We start from the raw sequence: 18,159 nt of genomic DNA, 5'->3' as shown, positions 1-18,159 counted from the left end.
AACTGTGCTTGCTAGTATCCTGGTCTTCCAAAATATTCCAACATAAAAAGTGTGTTCTCCGAGAACTAAATAAAGGTTGAAATGAAATGAAAATAATAAATATGATTGTAACATATAAAAAAAGCAACACAATTATCCTTTTTCTTGGATCTTATATTAATGTATAATTAATCTCCTATATAACTATCATCTCCTGCTAAAGACATACTCTGCTCATTTCGAGATAATTTACAGAAATATCTAATTTATACATGTGTAATAGAGTGTGTACAAATGTCAGAGTTAAATTAACACTGAGGAATATGATGAATTAATTGGTTGGGTAGACAGTGGCACGCACGCACGCACACACGCACACAGTCACACACACACACACACACACACGCACACAGTCACACACACACACACACACACACACACACACACACACACACACACACACACACACACACACACACACACACACACACACACACACACACACACACACACACACAGCTATGGTGCGAGTTGCTGTGTTGTCATCTTGTAGATCTGCTATTTTCGCTGAATGTTTGCCCCACATGGTCATCTAAAAGCATTCACTGTTGGATGTATAACACGAGAGACATGACAGAATTGATACATACCAGTTAATCTATCTAACTAACCAAGAGATAATGATGAATATTTGCCCGCATTTGATATTGTTATTATGTTTTAATAGTTGTAATCTCTTCATTACAATTAATCTTCAACATTTCTCACCATAGCCTATAGGTTTTCATGTGTTCATATTTGACATGCACGCAAACACACAGCTGTCCAGTTGTTTTTCCTTGGAATACTCTCTGGAAGTAGGCTATACATTAGGCCTGCCACAAGACTGTTTACATTAAGCACAATTTATAGTAAAAACTTGTGTTAGTAGTTTGATACAACACAATTATATTGAGTTATACTTGGTTGATATGGGGTTGTTTGTCTTATAGCCTAGTATCATTCATTGTCTTGCTATTTTATTTCATGTAACGCCCTAGGCCTAATTTCCAACATAACACAATTAATAAGAGAATAACAGAACGCTCTAAAACAGATCCTAATCTGTAGGATAAATATCTTATAATATATTCATAGCCTATATTGTATATATCCTACAGATATAATACAGCCCATATGCAAACCTGGGTGAAAGGGGTCCTTGTCTGAACTTTTTCAACCTCCTGGACTCACTTTTAAGTAGGCTATTAGGCCTATACAGGCAGGATAATGTATACTTATAAACAACAAGCCTGCATATCTTGTATCCCTGACCACAGTTTAAAACCAAAATCCCTCACTCAATCACTTTACTGGAGTTATTCCTTATTCAAGTACAAAGCTCAATGGTCAGTGGACAATTGACATGCGCGTGCATATGTTTGTATGTACAATACATGTGTGAAATTCCGCGTGTATTTATCTGTGCGCGCGCGTGTGTGCGTGCGTGCGTGTGTGTGTGTGAGACTGTGTGTGTGCGTGCGCGTGTGGCACGCTCGGGGCTGGGATTTCGGGTTAAATATTCAAAATGGCGGACGGAGGAGCAGCGAGTCAAGATGAGAGTTCAGGACCAGGTAATCATTACAGCATTTTACATATTCATACTCATATTCAAACTCTCTAACTCACAATCCAAAATGCACACAACACTCGCGAAAAGAGGCTCATTTGGCCCAAATAGGCTGGCGATAATAGCCAGGTTTAGTTTATTTATATCCAGCTGTAATTTGACAGAGGAGGAAACGGGCTATTGCAGTGCGACGGCAAAATTACAGGGAAAAACATGCCTCCCTTTGTGTGATTAGACCGCTGTACGCCGCTACATATTCATACCTCTGTCGACAAATACAATTTAGCATATTTTATTAGTAATCGGCGACGTGACTCTGGTCCTTGGGGTGACATATTAACCCATATCATAAATGCAGTTTGGTTGAATTGAAGTAGCAAGCAAGCAGCCAAGGCTAGCGTTAGCCCAGCCTGCTAAAGGCAGCAGTCAGGTCGGCTTTGCTTTGTGTGTTGATGCACACACAGCAGCACACAGCAGCAGCATGAAGCTTTTGAAAGCGGTTTGCATATTCATTTTTTAAGGGTTGAGCGGGGCAGCTCTGCGCCTGGATGATCACGTTTATTTACACAAATACATTCACGATGATGTTGCCTAGCTGTGGTTGGTGGGGAATAATAGTTTTTTTTTTTTTTAACAGGACGTGATTTTATAGCTTTGTGCCCGTTTTTTTTCTTCTTGTGCCTTTGTGTGCTCGGTGCTGCAGCTGCATACAGGCAGGCTGTTGTGTTATTCATGTGGGCCTCCCATCCCCGGCACACACAGTGCACACACCTATGGCACACACACAGGACCAGAATGCCGAGTGTTGTTCTGTTCGCGGCAGTCTCTACATAAACTATAACGGCACATTTTTGGAGATCGTCGCGCGAGCCTTTTTCGTCAAAATGACGCATTTTCCCAACTGAAAGAAATATGGACATTTCGGTATATAATTATATTTCCACCCGACCGAAAGGCTAGTAGTCAGGCCACGGTGTAAATGGTTTATAGTGCTATATTACTACATTGTAAACGAAGTTAAGATCTCGATTGATCTACAACGAACTTTGTTGATCCGTTATTTTTGGTAAGATGTAGTACTAGTGTGATAATGAATTGGGGGGTGTAATCGTCAACAGCACTCGGTGGTATTTCGTTTAGGGAACAAGTTTACGACTGCGTTCGCAACTTGGTTCCAGAATTTTCGAATGTTGAATTCATATCTTTTACATTGTAGTGTTAAATGGAGCAGTCAGCTTACATTCGTGATGTTTCGCATTGTTGTTGTTTTTTTGAAGAGACGTGCGGGAAAAGTGCGCGTTGTTGGTACAAGTTTTACAAGTCTCACAGATCCATTCAGTTCAGTTCCAGTGCGTCTGCCTGTGTGTGTGTGCAGGCGGGTTGTTGGGGGGCGTTTGTTTTTTTCCCTGAACAAAATATTCATTTCGCTGTTTTAGAATAGCTTAAATTTAGGAATGTTGTACGATCGGCCAGTAAACATACAAGCATGCATTCATTGTCACTGTTGTGCGAAGACCAAGACTGTTGTTGGAGGAGGTAGCCTGTAGTTTAACTAAACTACTTTACTTTGACTATGAATGGCCGTTTTCACAGTTTTAACATGGGTACCTGTGCACTGTGCAGCATTCCCCCCCAAAGGCCCGGGGGGTGGTGAGGCCCACTTCCGGAAAGCCACAACAACAGGCAGGGCATTCTAATTCCCCCTCTCTCGCTCTCTCCCTCTCTCTCTCTCTCTCTCTCTCTCTCTCTCTGTCTCTCTCTCTCTCTCTCCCCCTCTCTAACTCTGTCTCTCTCTCTCCCTCTCTCTCTCTCTCTCTCTCTCTCTCTCTCTCTCTCTCTCTCTCTCTCTCTCTCTCTCTCAGTCTGAGTCTGTCTGTTTAATAATAGGGCAAGTCACAGCTTGCGGATACCTCTTTCTCCCCTGTGGTTTAGCGAATTTGTTTAAAGGGGCAAACCGACCCTAACAACTTGTAGCCATTACTATCATTTTACCATTTTATTGTTTTCTATGCTTAGTTCTTAACTTCTTACTGATGACCTGATGAATTGTAACATGAAGCACTTGAAAAAGACAGTTCTGCCAGGCTTGGCAAGCAAATACCTAAAATAGAATACTGTACATTGCCAGGCTTGACAAACAATTAACTCAAATAGAACTAGATAAAGTGCCCTCGGGGGGACAGGTTTCCACCAGGCCAGGTCAGGTTGTGGCCTCCTGGTGGCGCTATAATAGGCCAATGTGAAAAGGGTTCCATTTCTTCTTTCGCCTTGGATGGCAATGGATGATTTTAGGTTGGTGTTTTGCAAACATCCACCTGTTGGTGATGCTATAACAGGCCAATGTGAAAGGAGTGGGATATATTCCTCAGCCTAGTAGGAAAGTCAGTGAAAGTTTTCACGTAAATTCCATGCTGCGTTCATGATTTGAGGCTTTTTGTTCCAAACGGGCCAATCCTACATACTTTGAAAGCCAATGTTAGCCAATTAGGATGGAATATGAAATAGACAGATCTGTCTTGAAGACACGACTATGAAGATAGTGTGCAACGATTTTCAGGATTTTGGGACAGAATCTGGAAGAGTAATAGCAAAATTTTCTTTTTCAAAAGTCGGCCCCCTGGTGGTACTATAACAGGCTGTTCTGGAAAATTTGTGGCAGAGGTTCATCGTTGGCATCCAGGGAGTGTGCGTGCAAAATGTGGCATCGACCGTGTTAACGGTGCTGGAGATTAGCTGGTAACAGACGGACGTACAGACACACGCATGAACACACACGGACGGAGTGCAAAACGTACTCTCTCCCCATGTCTTCGGCCTGGTGGAGACAATAAAAAGGTCTGTTGATGACAAATGTCAGTATTGCTTTCTAAATGTAATAGGCTACTAGTACTAAGCAGTCGCAGGATAATTCATGTAGGTCAAGTGTGCTATCATATGTTTAGCTTTGAGGTTCCTTAACTTCCTTTTCAGTCGAATCAAAGAGAAACACTATACTTATAGTTATAGTCTAGACTCTAGTGAGTGTTTTCATGAATTAATACATGGGCTATATGGTGCTTTTTGTCTAAAGGACATGGTATAGAAAAGATATTGCAGTACTGTAGCTGATCTGCTCAACATGTGGTTGCGTTAATGTTCTAATCCATGTTGTCGCTTTTCAGTCATAATATATTGTGAGAAATTATATCAGCTGTGTGTGAAAATGGCCTTCCACTCAACGCTGATTGATTTATTGACCTAGGCATTAGGCAAGGCTACTTGGTATACAGACAGAGGAGAAATAATTTTGTCATCTTCGTACTTGGGCACACTAAGGCACACTTTTCTCATTTAATCAGTTTTACTGTTCCACCCTCATTCCATCCTAGGAGTTCCATCATGAATATTCATTAATGTAAACACAGTCACCATGAATAATGCATACTTTTCAGTAATAGATTCAAGACACATGGGCATCTCAAAGTATTGAGTAGGCCTACATGAAGGCTCCAGTCAAACAAGCTGTTGCCGAGCGGAGGAAGAGAGAATCATAACGAATAACTTGTGTGATGCACCAAAAAGATAACTTTGTTTCTGACATTTCTGACAGCCTGTATATAGGAATGAATGGAATTTAACCCATTCTGACCTGAGATCAGATTCATACGAGGTTTCCCACTGGACACACACTGGTCTGATTAACCCATTCTGACCTGAGATCAGATTTAAAAAATGTCAGTCGTTCTTCGATTTTTCTAAAATAGCAGACCTACAAGCTCGTAGCGCGCCACTCGGTGGCGCGCTATGAGCTTGTAGATCTGCTATTTTTCAATAGCTAAAGCATAACATAGTGCCAACACCAAAAGGGGTTCCCGGCCAGAATGGGTTAAGACTGAGTGCCAAGAAAGAATGCCTTATTATGAGCATAGAGAAGTTGTGCTCATAAATATATATTACGCTGTAATAGAATAGTTGGTAAACAAAGAATACAATAGATCACCATCATGCCAGATTAAATGTTAGAATCCATACAATTAACATAAACGTGGCAATTTGTGACAAAATTATGTTCAATATTTTTATTGTAAAATTATTTCTGTGTGTGTGTGTGTGTGTGTGTGTGTGTGTGTGTGTGTGTGTGTGTGTGTGTGTGTGTGTGTGTGTGTGTGTGTGTGTGTGTGTGTGTGTGTGTGTGTGTGTGTGTGTGTGTGTGTGTGTGTGTGTGAGAGAGATCACATGGCTCTGCACTAATGTGCTAATGAGCTACTTATTAAACTAACTAACTATTTGCCATTTATTTCTGGATCTTCCCCAGGTTACGGTCAGGCCGTTTACAGGGTCAGGTAGCCTACATTATTCTGTACGGTGCAGGGTAAAGTGGCTTACATTGACTGGTAACAGTAGATGACTAGTCGATTTTAGAGTGATAATAGACTCAGTGATCAGTCTGTTCAGTTACTGTTTATGTCTCATGGTCTTACGAGAATCTATTTGGTTTACTTCATGTCTTGTCACTTGTGTAAACCTCACCATGCCCTCTTGGTTTGTTTTGGTCAAATAAGGCCATAAATACCTTTTTGGCAAGCATGATGGATGGACTAAGTGAATGAGGTGCCCAGAATTCTGTCCAGGTCAATATTTTTGGAACGACCACATAAAGCCCAAACTTCAAGATCTACAGCACATGCTCAGCCATTCAGCTCTTGTCATCCTAATCTCCATTTATTTGACACCTGTGCCTCAGTCACCATAGCATGCTTGTTTCTCTGGCACATTAGCTCTCAGAGCATGTCTTAAAATGAATTAAAAAGAGCTCCGAAGTGAAATACTAATGGAATTTAAAGCTAATCTAAATATGCTAATCTTCAAACACTTCATAAACATAGCCTGCAATACCCACTCTCTGTAGTTGTTCACTGTGGAATGCTTTAGCCACAGGGGGTGTAGCAGTAATGACGGGCTCGTGGTGGATTAATGTGGAGTTATTTATTTCCGATTGAGCGGGTCCCCCCCCCCCCTCCCACTCATGCCCCCACCCACCCACACCCTTTTAATAGTTGGGCCTGGTTTCCATGACTCCTGGAGGTGCTCCGGACTGAGACATTCTATTATCGCCATCTCTCCTCGCTAACATGCTCAGACCACCGCCGACAGGCCTCACATTGCATTCTGGGATATCTTCAGCCCTTTACCTGCTCTTAGCTAATTACATTTTTGTCTGTTCCCTCACACAATAATTGGCATGGGGTTTTGCTGCCTCTGCTGTGCTGAGTGCTGGTTTGAGCACTATTTTGTATTTTTTTTCCCCCTTCGTTCCCCGCGTGTCCTCCTTATTCCCCTGTTTTTTTATCGTCCTCCAAAAGCCATCCAATTAATATGCTAATGAGCTGATAAATATTTATGGGGGTTTTAAATTATGCAGAAAGCTTTCAGAGCCCGGTGTGAAATGCGTCGCTCGCAGGACTTCAAAGCCTTGCATCGCTAACGAGGCAGGGGCAGATTTGCATACGGCTTTAATCAGCTGAATACTGATTATCCTTCATTATAGTGTTGTTGGGGCGGGGGGGGACGGGGGACTAGAGCTAGGAGGCTGCCAGCTGCAGTCGTCGTTTCTGTTTCATTCTAGAAAGAGAGGCAGAGAGAAGTTTTTCTGAAGTCGTGACAACCCTGGCACACGAGACGGAGAGAGGAACGGGAAGAAAAGAGGGTGCAAGGGCAACGTCGGGAGTGTTAAAAGAGGGCGTCAAAGGGGGTAAAGAAAAGACAAGGGGGAGAGAGGATAGGAGAGTTGTTTGCCTCAACCCTGTTGGCTTTCCCAGTGTGTGTGTGTATCCCAGTGTTGCTCACTGGACCGTGTGGTGGACACAGTGCCACTGTGTCTGTGTGTGTAGCTGTAGTTGTATTGGATTCTGCTCGCTGACCAGTGGAGAGTGAACAGGGGGAGGAGTGAAGGGAGGGGCAGAGTGCCGGGCAGTGGGCACCCATTCTGAGGGTCTGCTCTGCACACAGACAGTTTTCTCCTGGTAGCTCTTGTTGCAACCATGCTGGAGAAAACGTGTGGACCAGAAGAGGGTGAGTGTGATGGGATAAATGTTGAGGTGCGCTTTTAATGGAGGGTCGTTGGCGGTCGTTGGAGTTGTTGTGAAACTCTTCTCATTAGAACAAGTCAGTTATTACAGGTGTTATTTGTATTTATTCAACTGTGTGTGTGACTGTGTGTGCTATAAAAAAGCAACTTATATATATTGTTATTTGTCAGTTGTCTTTCAGAGCACAGCATCTTTTTTTTTTAATGTAATTGTATTGTGTCAAATGGTATTGGGAATGATTCTGGTGATGAAGATGACTGCACATGTCAGATGGCTGATTGTGCAGGTAAAAAAATATATATATACTTTTGAATGTAGAGGCCGGTTTCTTACTCTGTCCCCTTCTGTCTGTCTCTTCCAGATTCCAAAATGAATATAAATCAGTCGGAAACTAAATGTGCAATGGAGATCAGTGGTGGAAACACAGGTGGGTAACCTGGAACTTTCCTCTAACTTTTCTTTTTTGGAGTGTCAAGGGGAGGGAAACGATTTCTACTGGCTAAATCAACAGGTTTAGGCCTGAACATTATTATATGTGAAACGTGCTTATTTTATCTATTGTTATATTTTGACAATGAAAACGATACCAGAATTATAAAAACCCTAATCGTCATTTTTGTGCAATGAAATCATTAGTCAAACCACTGTAACTCGGTTCCTCTCTTGCCCATTGAATATGAACATTGATTTCCTCCGCCTTGATGCTTGAGTGATTCTGTAATATTAATTATTGTAGCAATGAGCATTGTAGGCCAAACATTGAATTGCATGATATTTATGCTGTGTAATGAGGTATATAAAGATGAATACTGACAGTGTTGCTTAATGTGAATATTCATATAGGACTGTAATGTCAATATTTAATGCGGGTGTGATTTGCAAATCAAATTCACCAGCTTAACATTCCAGCAGATTTATGGGACCATATCATGTAATTATGATCCTTCTTAACTGCTGTTTTTTTTTAAAACTCCTTTTAATCTTCTTGCACCGTAACAATATGATTTGATGATTGATTGATTGAATACTTTATTATTATTAACCCATTTTGGGGCGGGAACGCTTTTTGGTGTTTTAGCTATTGAAAAATAGCAGATCTGCAAGCTCATAGCGCGCCACCGAGTGGCGCACTATGAGCTTGTAGATCTGCTATTTTTGAAAAATCGTGAAAATATTTATTTCAGAAAAACTGGAGGATTTAGAAGATTTTTATTTTATTTTGAGGTCAGGCCAAAATGGGTTAAGTTTGTTCTCAGTATGGTAGTACAGTCAGAAAAGCTATGCTAAAAGCATAACACAAAAAGCCCTGGTGGGTTTGTTTCTATTGTGGTCCATTGCAGTCAATAATTAGCAATACAATACATTCAATCTGTGCTCCAGTAGTCTGATATTGGATGTAATGTAATGAGGACTGCGTGGCCTGAGTTCTCCATCTCCATGTGTGACCTTTCACACTGGAGTCATGGAAAATCCCTCATGCACATGTCTTTAAATTGTGTGTATGTGTCTGTGTGTCTGTGTGTGTGTGTGTGTGTGTGCGTGTGCGTGCGTGTGAGTAAAGCATTTCCTGGTGCTATCCTCAATGAGCTGTTTTTGTCCTTAGGTGTCCAAACAAATGGACTGGACTTTCAGAGGCAGACGGTGCCGACCACAAGTGCAATCACTAATGCCCATGCACAAGCCCTCCTCCAACAGGTAACTTGCCACATACCCCTGTCCCTGTCATCTTGCTCCACACACACACACACACACACACACACACACACACGCCATAGGCATGCCTATACTCTATTACCAATACCATCCGAGTCACAAAACGGGTGACAGCTATTCAATTTGAGGTGCGCTTTTATAAAAATGTATTATTATCTTGGCTCTCAATATCCAAGTCATTCTACAAATTTTGAATTTACACGGTCGTTGGATTGCATTGCAATGAAAATGAGGTAGGAAGTTTGACTAAGAGGCTTGTAGACATGTACACGCAGAAAGAGTTCCATTTAAATGAGCCAGGCTCTCGTGTCGCCTGGCAACAAGGCAGATTAATCAACCCTGTATGCTAATTAGCTGCTCTGCGGTTGCTCGGAAACAGATGGTAGAGAATATGCAAATCTATGCAGAATTTACATGCACTGCATACCAGTTATTTTAATTAGCACCCCCCCTCCCACTCCCTTGTCTCTGAAGGCTGCAGTACATTTTATACACCCACCTTCTCACTTGCCTTTTAATTTAAATCCTCTTGCTCTCTTAAAGACAAAGGACTCATTCTTTGAGTCGTGTTTGGGTGTCAGAGTTTCCCTGGCCTTGTTAATTTGTATTTGAGTGGGTCTGTTTATGTTTTTGTCTTTTAATCTGGATTACCTGCACAATCTATTCGTTTTTCATTCAAATTCATTTGGACGGTCCATCCTCTCCATAGCTCACGTTTCACAATTTTTCAGTGTAGCCTACACTTTTCTGGTTAGGTCTCCTGGCAAGGTTGTCTCAATGACGCATTTTGTCCTTTACCTCTACTAGTGTAAGTCGGAAGACTCGGGTGCTCTTCCGACCTCCGTCCAGCAGAGTGTGTTGCCCCAAACCCAGTTAATGTTGGCCGGGGGACAGATAGCTGGAGTAAGTGGCATGTTGCCTCCTTGGTTTGAGTTAGAACTTGGCCCTAGCCATGGATCTGGGATCAGTTGATACTGTCAAGAATATGTTTGAAGTGATTTCTGACCCTGATTCAGTGGCTACGGCAGTTTTCTTCTCCGCCTGCCTGCCTTTATTTTCCTTTATTCTTTATCCCAATGGTGGTCTGGTCAGGCTATGTCCAAGTCCTTCCACAGCAGAAGCAGAAGGAGCTGTTTGGACATAGCCTCGGTGTGTCTCTGCACGCTTGTAATGTCAGGGCAACCACATGACGCACCTGGAGTCCATTTTTATACATCAATGGCTGAGTCCATGTCTCCATATTTTATTTGTGGAGAGGCGACTGAATGTTTGAGCTGCACTTGAACTACACAAAGGTGAATGTTTTGTTCTGCATGTGGGCTGTGCGTTCGTGAATGAAATCTTCATGTTCATTTGTACTTGTGCCTGGCTCAGCCATACGAATCCTCTCCTCCATTAATCTCTATGGCCACGGTGTGATGATTACACCTTTTCTTTAAAGAATATTTAATGTTTTATTGTGACTTTTGAATCCTCTTCCTAACTAATACCTCTCATTGTCTTTACTACCTCTTGTGCCTACTGTCCGCGGGCTTCCTCCTCCAGCTGACCCTGACCCCAGCACAGCAGCAGATGTTACTGCAGCAGGCCCAGGCCCAGCTTCTGGCGGCAGCTGTACAGCACTCGGCCAACCAACAGAACAACACCACTGGAGCCAACATCTCAGCCTCTGCCGTCACGCCCGTCACCCAGCTGTCATCCCTGTCACAGCCTATCCATATCCCAGTAAGAGAGAGACACACACACACACACACACACACACACACACACACACACACACACACACTTGCTGGATATTGTTTCTCAGTGCTCATCTTTCACATTTGTCGTGCAGCAATTACAGCAGCTACAGCAGCAGAATCTAAGTATGCCCCAGTTTGTCCTGGTGCAGCCCGGCCACCACATCGCTCAGTCGCTACAACCTGCTCAGTTCATCATCTCACAGTCGCCGCAGGGCCAGAGTGCGTACAGTGCGTGTCCCACAACAAACACAACAACATTGAGGTTTAAAACATTACATTGGGTTTTGTTCCTGGGAACAAACACAATGTGTTCCACAATGTGTTCCTCGCCTTACTACCCTGCTCTTTTTTCCTAGGTCTCTTGCAAGCCCAGAGTCTTCTAACTCAACTACCTCAAAGCCAAGCCAACCTCCTGCCGACCCAACCAAGCATCACCCTTGCCACTCAGGTCAGCAACGATGAACACAACTCTCGTAGAGTCTCTGGACAAGCTGCCTGGCATAACCACCATGGGGGCAATAATCCACGTTTTGTATTTGTTTGCCCTCTACAGCCTGCGACACCAACCCGTACGATAGCAGCCACCCCCATCCTCTCTCTCCCCCACAGTCAGACACCACCCAAAAGGTTGGATACCCCCACCATGGAGGAGCCCAGTGACCTAGAGGAGCTGGAGCAGTTTGCCAAGACCTTCAAACAGAGACGGATCAAACTGGGATTCACACAGTGTGTGTGTGTGTGTGTGTGTGTGTGTGTGTGTGTGTGTGTGTGTGTGTGTGAGGAAAGGAAGTAATTAATCAACCAACAAGTCTGGGTGGCTGGGCTATTTCGACGATCCATGCGTTGCAACCTTTAGATTGTCAATTATGCCCCAACTTCACAAGTTTCACTTTAACCTCTCAATAAGGCTTTCATGGCTAGAGGTGATTCTGGTTCATGACGTCATGCATGTAGCTGTTCAAGACGGCTTCCCCTACAACACCCACGCCATTTACAAAGGACTTTTATGAATATACTAATTCCAGAAATCAAGAGAAACACATTGAATAGCACTATAGAGTTTGCACTAACATTATTATGTCTCCACCTCTCTCCATCTCATCATGTGGTTGCCTTCCTTCGGTCACTCCAGGGGGACGTTGGCCTGGCCATGGGGAAGCTGTACGGGAATGACTTCAGCCAGACCACCATCTCTCGGTTTGAGGCCTTGAACCTGAGCTTTAAGAATATGTGCAAACTCAAGCCGCTGCTGGAAAAGTGGCTCAACGATGCAGGTTTGTCCCTGAACTCACCCAGCCAGTGTGTTGTCAGAGAAATGGGCGTGGGGTGGAATCCATTGATGTGTAATGTATGTAATATATATGCGTGCATGTGTATATCGTTTTTCTTTCACACAATGCATGTCTGTGCTTGCCACTACCTGTCTGGCTGCATTGCATACCATGCCATGACGGTAAGCATGAATGTACAGTATACTGTAGTACCCTGTCTTTACCTCTATCCCGTTCCCTTGCGTCTGTGCTGTTTGTGCAGAGAACCTGACCTCTGACCAGGCCCTGTCCAGCCCCAGTGCCCTGGGTTCCGGCGGCCTGGGCATGGAGGGGCTCAACCGCAGACGGAAGAAAAGGACCAGTATTGAGACCAACATCCGAGTGGCCTTAGAAAAGAGCTTTCTAGAGGTGAGCGACTCACATTTTGCGAGCTCATTTCACATTTTCCATTATTACATTGTCAAACTCCTGTTAGGAAGTGAGGGGCGTTCTTATCATCGTACAATTCAATGTTTGTGTTACGCAATGTTTGTGTTCACACGAACACTCAAAATGGTCAATTCATTATCAATGACATTTTGTTTGTGTTAGGACAAAGTTTGTGTTTGCGCACACACTAAAATAGGAGCCCAAAAATGTAATAATGAAAAAAGCAGACAAGCTCACAACACGTCAATGTGGCTATTTTCATGACTTTTATTTTACTATGACGCAAATTCAGTTTTTCCGCTAGCTAAAAAGCGAGAAGCAAAATTGCTAACGCTAGCATTATCTCACGTTGGCTATCTTTCTCCAGAAATGATAATATTGTAATCGCGATGCACTGTAAAATCACAAATGAGCATTGAACCTCGTGGATCTGATCATCACCATGGACAGCGCCGTATTTTCAGAGGGGAAAAAAAGAGGGGAAAACCTATTGAAACATACGTAAATGGGTGTGAGCGCACGCAACAGGCCGGGAGGGGCTGAGCAAGGTGTTGCCTAGCCTGGCCCAGCCAGTGTGACTTCCGGTCTAGAGCAGGGGGTGTGACTTCCGGTCTAGAGCAGGGGTTCTCAACATTTTTGGCTGGGGACCATCAGAAATGAAATGTGGCTCGTTTTCCCAGGCTTTTCTTTTCCTTGTGAAAAGAAACGCCTGCGGCATCCGAGGCTAGGCATTGCCTAGCAACTGGCCCAGGGCTAATGCTGCATTCACATGGAATCAGGCAAGCGGTAGACGGCAAACGTCTATCAGCATTTAATGATAAATTGTGATATAATTCATGTGATAAAATCCAGCATTTTTCCCTGTTCAGCTCTTATTTTGAATAGCCAAAAATCCAGACCTTATGTTGGGGTGTGTGTGGCGATGTTTTAGCAGCGCCGGCCGGTAAATGGGGGAGGGATGATGTATCATGGAGGGCATCACAGCGTCGATTCTGGGCTGTGGAATAAACCTTGTTTTGACCAAAAATGCCATCTGGGACAAGGAATAGGAGATACAGGCGATAGAATGGGTGTTTATGGGCACGGCCATCAAGATGGCGCAATCCAGTGTTATTGACAAAATCAGCTAGCAACCCAATGCTAACGTGAGTAGCATTATGACTTGATCAATCAAAAGCACTATAAAAGACCAATTGCCGTACATCAACGGCTTTGGCGTTAAGCATAACATTTATTAATTACTTTTAATCTATGCCAATGGCTTAAATGGCAAAGTATTAATTACGGAGTCACTGCCAGCTGACGCCAACTCGGAATCTCAGGAATGTATCGTCAGCGGGACGTGGCGTATTTTAGCAGCAACATTGAGTTCAGACCCAGAAGTGTAGTTTTAAGACTTGCGGCAGAATTTATTAAATTTTCTCCAGAAACGGGCTGTATCAAATATGAATGAACATCATAAACAACAACAACACAGCCAGACAGAAATGTGCTGTGATGATTTGGTCTTTTTTCTTCCCATAAACAGTTCTTATATAAAATGCATGAACCCAACCCGGGGAATAGTGCCCTCTAGTGGCATTGGCGTCAGACTTCTTCAGTCAGTGGTCTATTCTAGCTCTCTAGGGTCTCATTAATCGGCGGGCGCTGCGTTTGATGTGTACCGGCTAACTCATACTGAAAGGGGAATCCCCGATGTCTTTGACCTCTTTCAGCAGAACCAAAAGCCTACCTCTGAAGAGATCACCATGATCGCTGACCAGCTCAACATGGAGAAGGAGGTGATTCGGGTCTGGTTCTGCAACCGGCGGCAGAAGGAGAAGAGAATCAACCCCCCCAGCAGTGGCCTCCTCAGTGGAGGAAGCACTCCCATCAAAACTATATTCACCCCCAGTAGCCCTCTGGTACAGACACACACACACACACACACACACACACACACACACACACACTCCCATCAAAACTATATTCACCCCCAGTAGCCCTCTGGTACAGACACACACACACACACACACACACACACACACTCCCATCAAAACTATATTCACCCCCAGTAGCCCTCTGGTACAGACACACACACACACACACACACACACACACACACACTCTCTGTCTCTCTCACTTATTCTGTCGTCTGTATCTCATTCAATCTGCCGTGTTTCCTCCGCTGTCATCCAGGTGGCGAGCACAGCAAGCCTTGTGAGCAGCCCCATTAACACACCCACCACTCTGACTGTAAACCCAATAATGCCTCTTACCAGCACCAGCGTCTCCGGCCTGACCTTCACAGGTGTGTGTGAGTGGTTATCTTACGGTGTGCTTGTACTGGGGGCGGGCGGCAGTGGCTCAGGGGTAGAGTGGCCGGATGGTAACCCGCAAGGGTTGCCAGTTCAAACCCGGGCTCCCCCAGACTAGTTAATGTCGGAAGTGTCCTTGAGCAAGTCACTGAACCCCTAATTGCTCCTGGTGTGCTGGTTGGTGCCTTGCATGGTTTCCCGCCGCCATCGGTGTACGAAAGTGTGCGTGAATGGGAGAATGTAATAATGCACAATCTCTGTAAAGCGCCTTTGGATAAAGGCGCTATATAAACTGACCATTCACTGTACATAAGACCGGCTATACATATTCATCACATTGCTCCTCCCAAGGTACAACAGTCGGAGTGACAAACACGGCATCGGTCATCTCCACCACGCCAATGATCACCATGGCGAGCTCTCCCTCTTTAAGCCCGTCCCTCATGACGTCCGTGCTGTCCACGTCGGGCGAGTCCGGCCGAGGCCTGGAGCAGACCATCTTCACCCAGGCGCCCTCCCTGGCCAGCCTGGGCGGCCAGGTGATGGTGGCCTCGCCGGGGCTGTCCGCGGCGCTCCAGAACGCCCAGCTACCGACCAGCGCCAGCTTCGCCGCCATGGCGGCCGCGGCCGGGCTCAACCCAGGGCTGATGGCCTCCTCCCAGTTTGCACCGGGGTGAGTTGGAAGCATAGACTGTAAAAAATATGGACAAAGCGTTCCGCGGGTCTAACGTGAACGTAAAATGAAGCCTGTCAGTCCTTGCAATGGAAGTCGCCATCTTTCAAGATCCGTTTTGGCCCAGTTCAGGCCAGCTGGCCCATTGGCTGGCCCAGACAACGAGGCGGGACTTCCCCCTTCTTCTTCGTTGGTTTTTATTTTGACTCGAGTGGGTGGGGGATCCCGTTCATAGACTGTAACGGTAGCCACGCCCCTCAAAAAAATGACCATAAAGTCGCGCATGTTCTAATAAATGGGACCATAATTTTCCAAAAAGAATATTATGACATTAGAAATGAGACTTTAAACTAGTGACTGGAAGCAAAAAGTATTCATGACCATGTTTATTAACCCATTTAGGCCTAAGGCCGATTCTAAAAACGCCTCTAAATCCTGACCTAAGGTTTCTGAAAAACTTCAAATATTTATATAGCAGCATCAAAAAAATTAAATTTTTGAATACTGTACATACTGTACAGAACCCCAATATGGGTGCCCGGCCTGAGGGGGTCAGATACCAATAGGGGTTCCCGCCCAGAATGGGTTAAGGTAATACAGTCTAGGTGAAGTTGGGCCAAAATACATGGACTTCTATGGGGCTATGGGTTTTTTTTGGGCCCAATGACAGCACCACAACAGGCCATTATATGAACTTTCATTTCCTTAGTGGCTTCACAAAATATCCGTCTGACTGCCCCCCTGGTTGGAAGCCATCTCCAAAAAAACAAAACGGACATATCTTTCACTGAAATATTTCTTGTGTCTTATTATCAGCCGTGTTGACTGTATATATATATCTGTGTGACCATGCAGGGCCTTGCTGAGCCTTGCTCCTGGTGCTCTGGGCGGTGCTCTGGGTCCTGCCCTCATGAGCAACAGCACTCTGGCCACCATCCAGGGTCTGTTTAGTGGCAAGTACATCCATTTATCTTTTTTTATCATGCATTTGCAGCCAGACAGACAATCAGTCAGACAAGCAGCTCATGATGCCTCAACTCGTTTTTTGACCGTCTTTTTCTCCTTGCAGCTCTCGCGTCGAGCAACGCTCTCCCCATCACCTCCCTGGACGGCGGGAACCTGCTGTTTGCCAATACCTCCGCGGGTGGCACGCCCCTCTTCCTGAACCCCCAGAACCTGTCGCTGCTTGCCAGTAACCCCGTCAGCCTGGTGTCGGCCAGCGCGGCGGGGGCGGGGCTGGGGCACCTCCACGTCTCCGCCGATGGCCACCACCACCACCAAGTGACCGCGGCGGCCGTGCCGGTGTCGGCCTCCACCATTACCACTGCCTCCAAGGCTCAGTGAAGCGCCTCCGCTTTTCTTTTTACGCTGTGCACTTCTTTGTTAAACCACACCGTATAGAGAATAAGGAGGTTGTTTTGATCAAGGCTTTTGTGCTTCACTCCTCCCTTTTTTTTTCCATCTATCATTATTTAAACATTTTGCTGCCACCAAAAAGATATCCTCCTCTAAAGAGGCATGGATTGATTCTCCCTTCTCCTATTTTTTTTTGTTTAGTATTTTATTTTTGATTTTAATCTCCGGTGGACCCCAGTGTCACATTCAGTGGCTCGAGTGGTTCAGTTTCTGGCCTGTCACTCCTATGTACACACACACACACACACACACACACACACACACACACACACACACTTATTTGCATACATATACATACCCCCCTCTTTTTTCCCCTAAACAATTCTAACCAAAAATGAACTACTAATTTCACAATATACATCATCACTATTGGGGGATTGGTGTGTTGCCCCTATCTGCAGATTTATCTCTTTTGGGTTCTGTCGGACAGGCCTTTTTCACACTAATCATATCAGTTATATATTAGAAAATCACACTTTTCCTTTCTTTTAACTATGTGTTGACACTTTCCGAACTAAAAAAAAGATCTAATATTTAACTCATAACTTTTTCTTTTTAAATCGTGGTTATAAGGCTTTATAAAAACAAAGTAATAAGTGGCCGATATAATGGTTATCATTGCTTTAAGGACCTTAAGGGACCAGGTGTGTCTCTCTCCGGTTCTCTCTCTTGTCTGGAAACACTGAGTTTTACATTTTGCTGCAGTGGTGAACTTGGAACCGCAGGAGCTTTTGTAAAAGTGACGTCTGGGCGGCGCGACTCCATAGACACTGATAGGAAATCATAACGTCAAGAGCTTTAAAAATAGAAAAAAAGAAAAGAGTTGCATGCGTAGCAGTTCCACGTCTGATTGAAGGTGTTTTGGTGGATGGCAGTAGTCACAGGGAGAGATGGAGGTGGATTCAACTGCTGCTGCCCCAGAGTTCAGTCATTGTATGACAACACGTGCTCTGTGGTTGACT

General features: G+C 44.5%; 1 protein-coding gene across 1 annotated transcript; it reads left to right on the top strand.

Moving 5' to 3' along the window:
* Positions 1-1,546: 1,546 nt before the first annotated feature.
* LOC308331012 (POU domain, class 2, transcription factor 1-like) lies at positions 1,547-18,159 on the top strand (the record flags this gene model as incomplete). The annotated part of the gene is made up of 14 exons (XM_080786102.1): positions 1,547-1,592; positions 8,018-8,083; positions 9,260-9,351; positions 10,915-11,094; positions 11,204-11,330; positions 11,468-11,559; positions 11,665-11,838; positions 12,244-12,385; positions 12,645-12,790; positions 14,527-14,715; positions 14,990-15,101; positions 15,460-15,781; positions 16,637-16,734; positions 16,851-18,159. 14 exons carry the CDS (start codon positions 1,547-1,549, stop codon positions 17,123-17,125), a joined length of 2,061 nt encoding a protein of 686 aa, XP_080642228.1. The 3' UTR covers positions 17,126-18,159.

The sequence above is a fragment of the Protomyctophum bolini genome (assembly GCF_963924005.1).
Source record: "Protomyctophum bolini genome assembly, chromosome: 16".
Taxonomy (NCBI): domain Eukaryota; kingdom Metazoa; phylum Chordata; class Actinopteri; order Myctophiformes; family Myctophidae; genus Protomyctophum; species Protomyctophum bolini.
The sequence above is the reverse complement of the archived record's forward strand: the minus strand, read 5'-3'. Positions and strand labels throughout refer to the sequence as shown.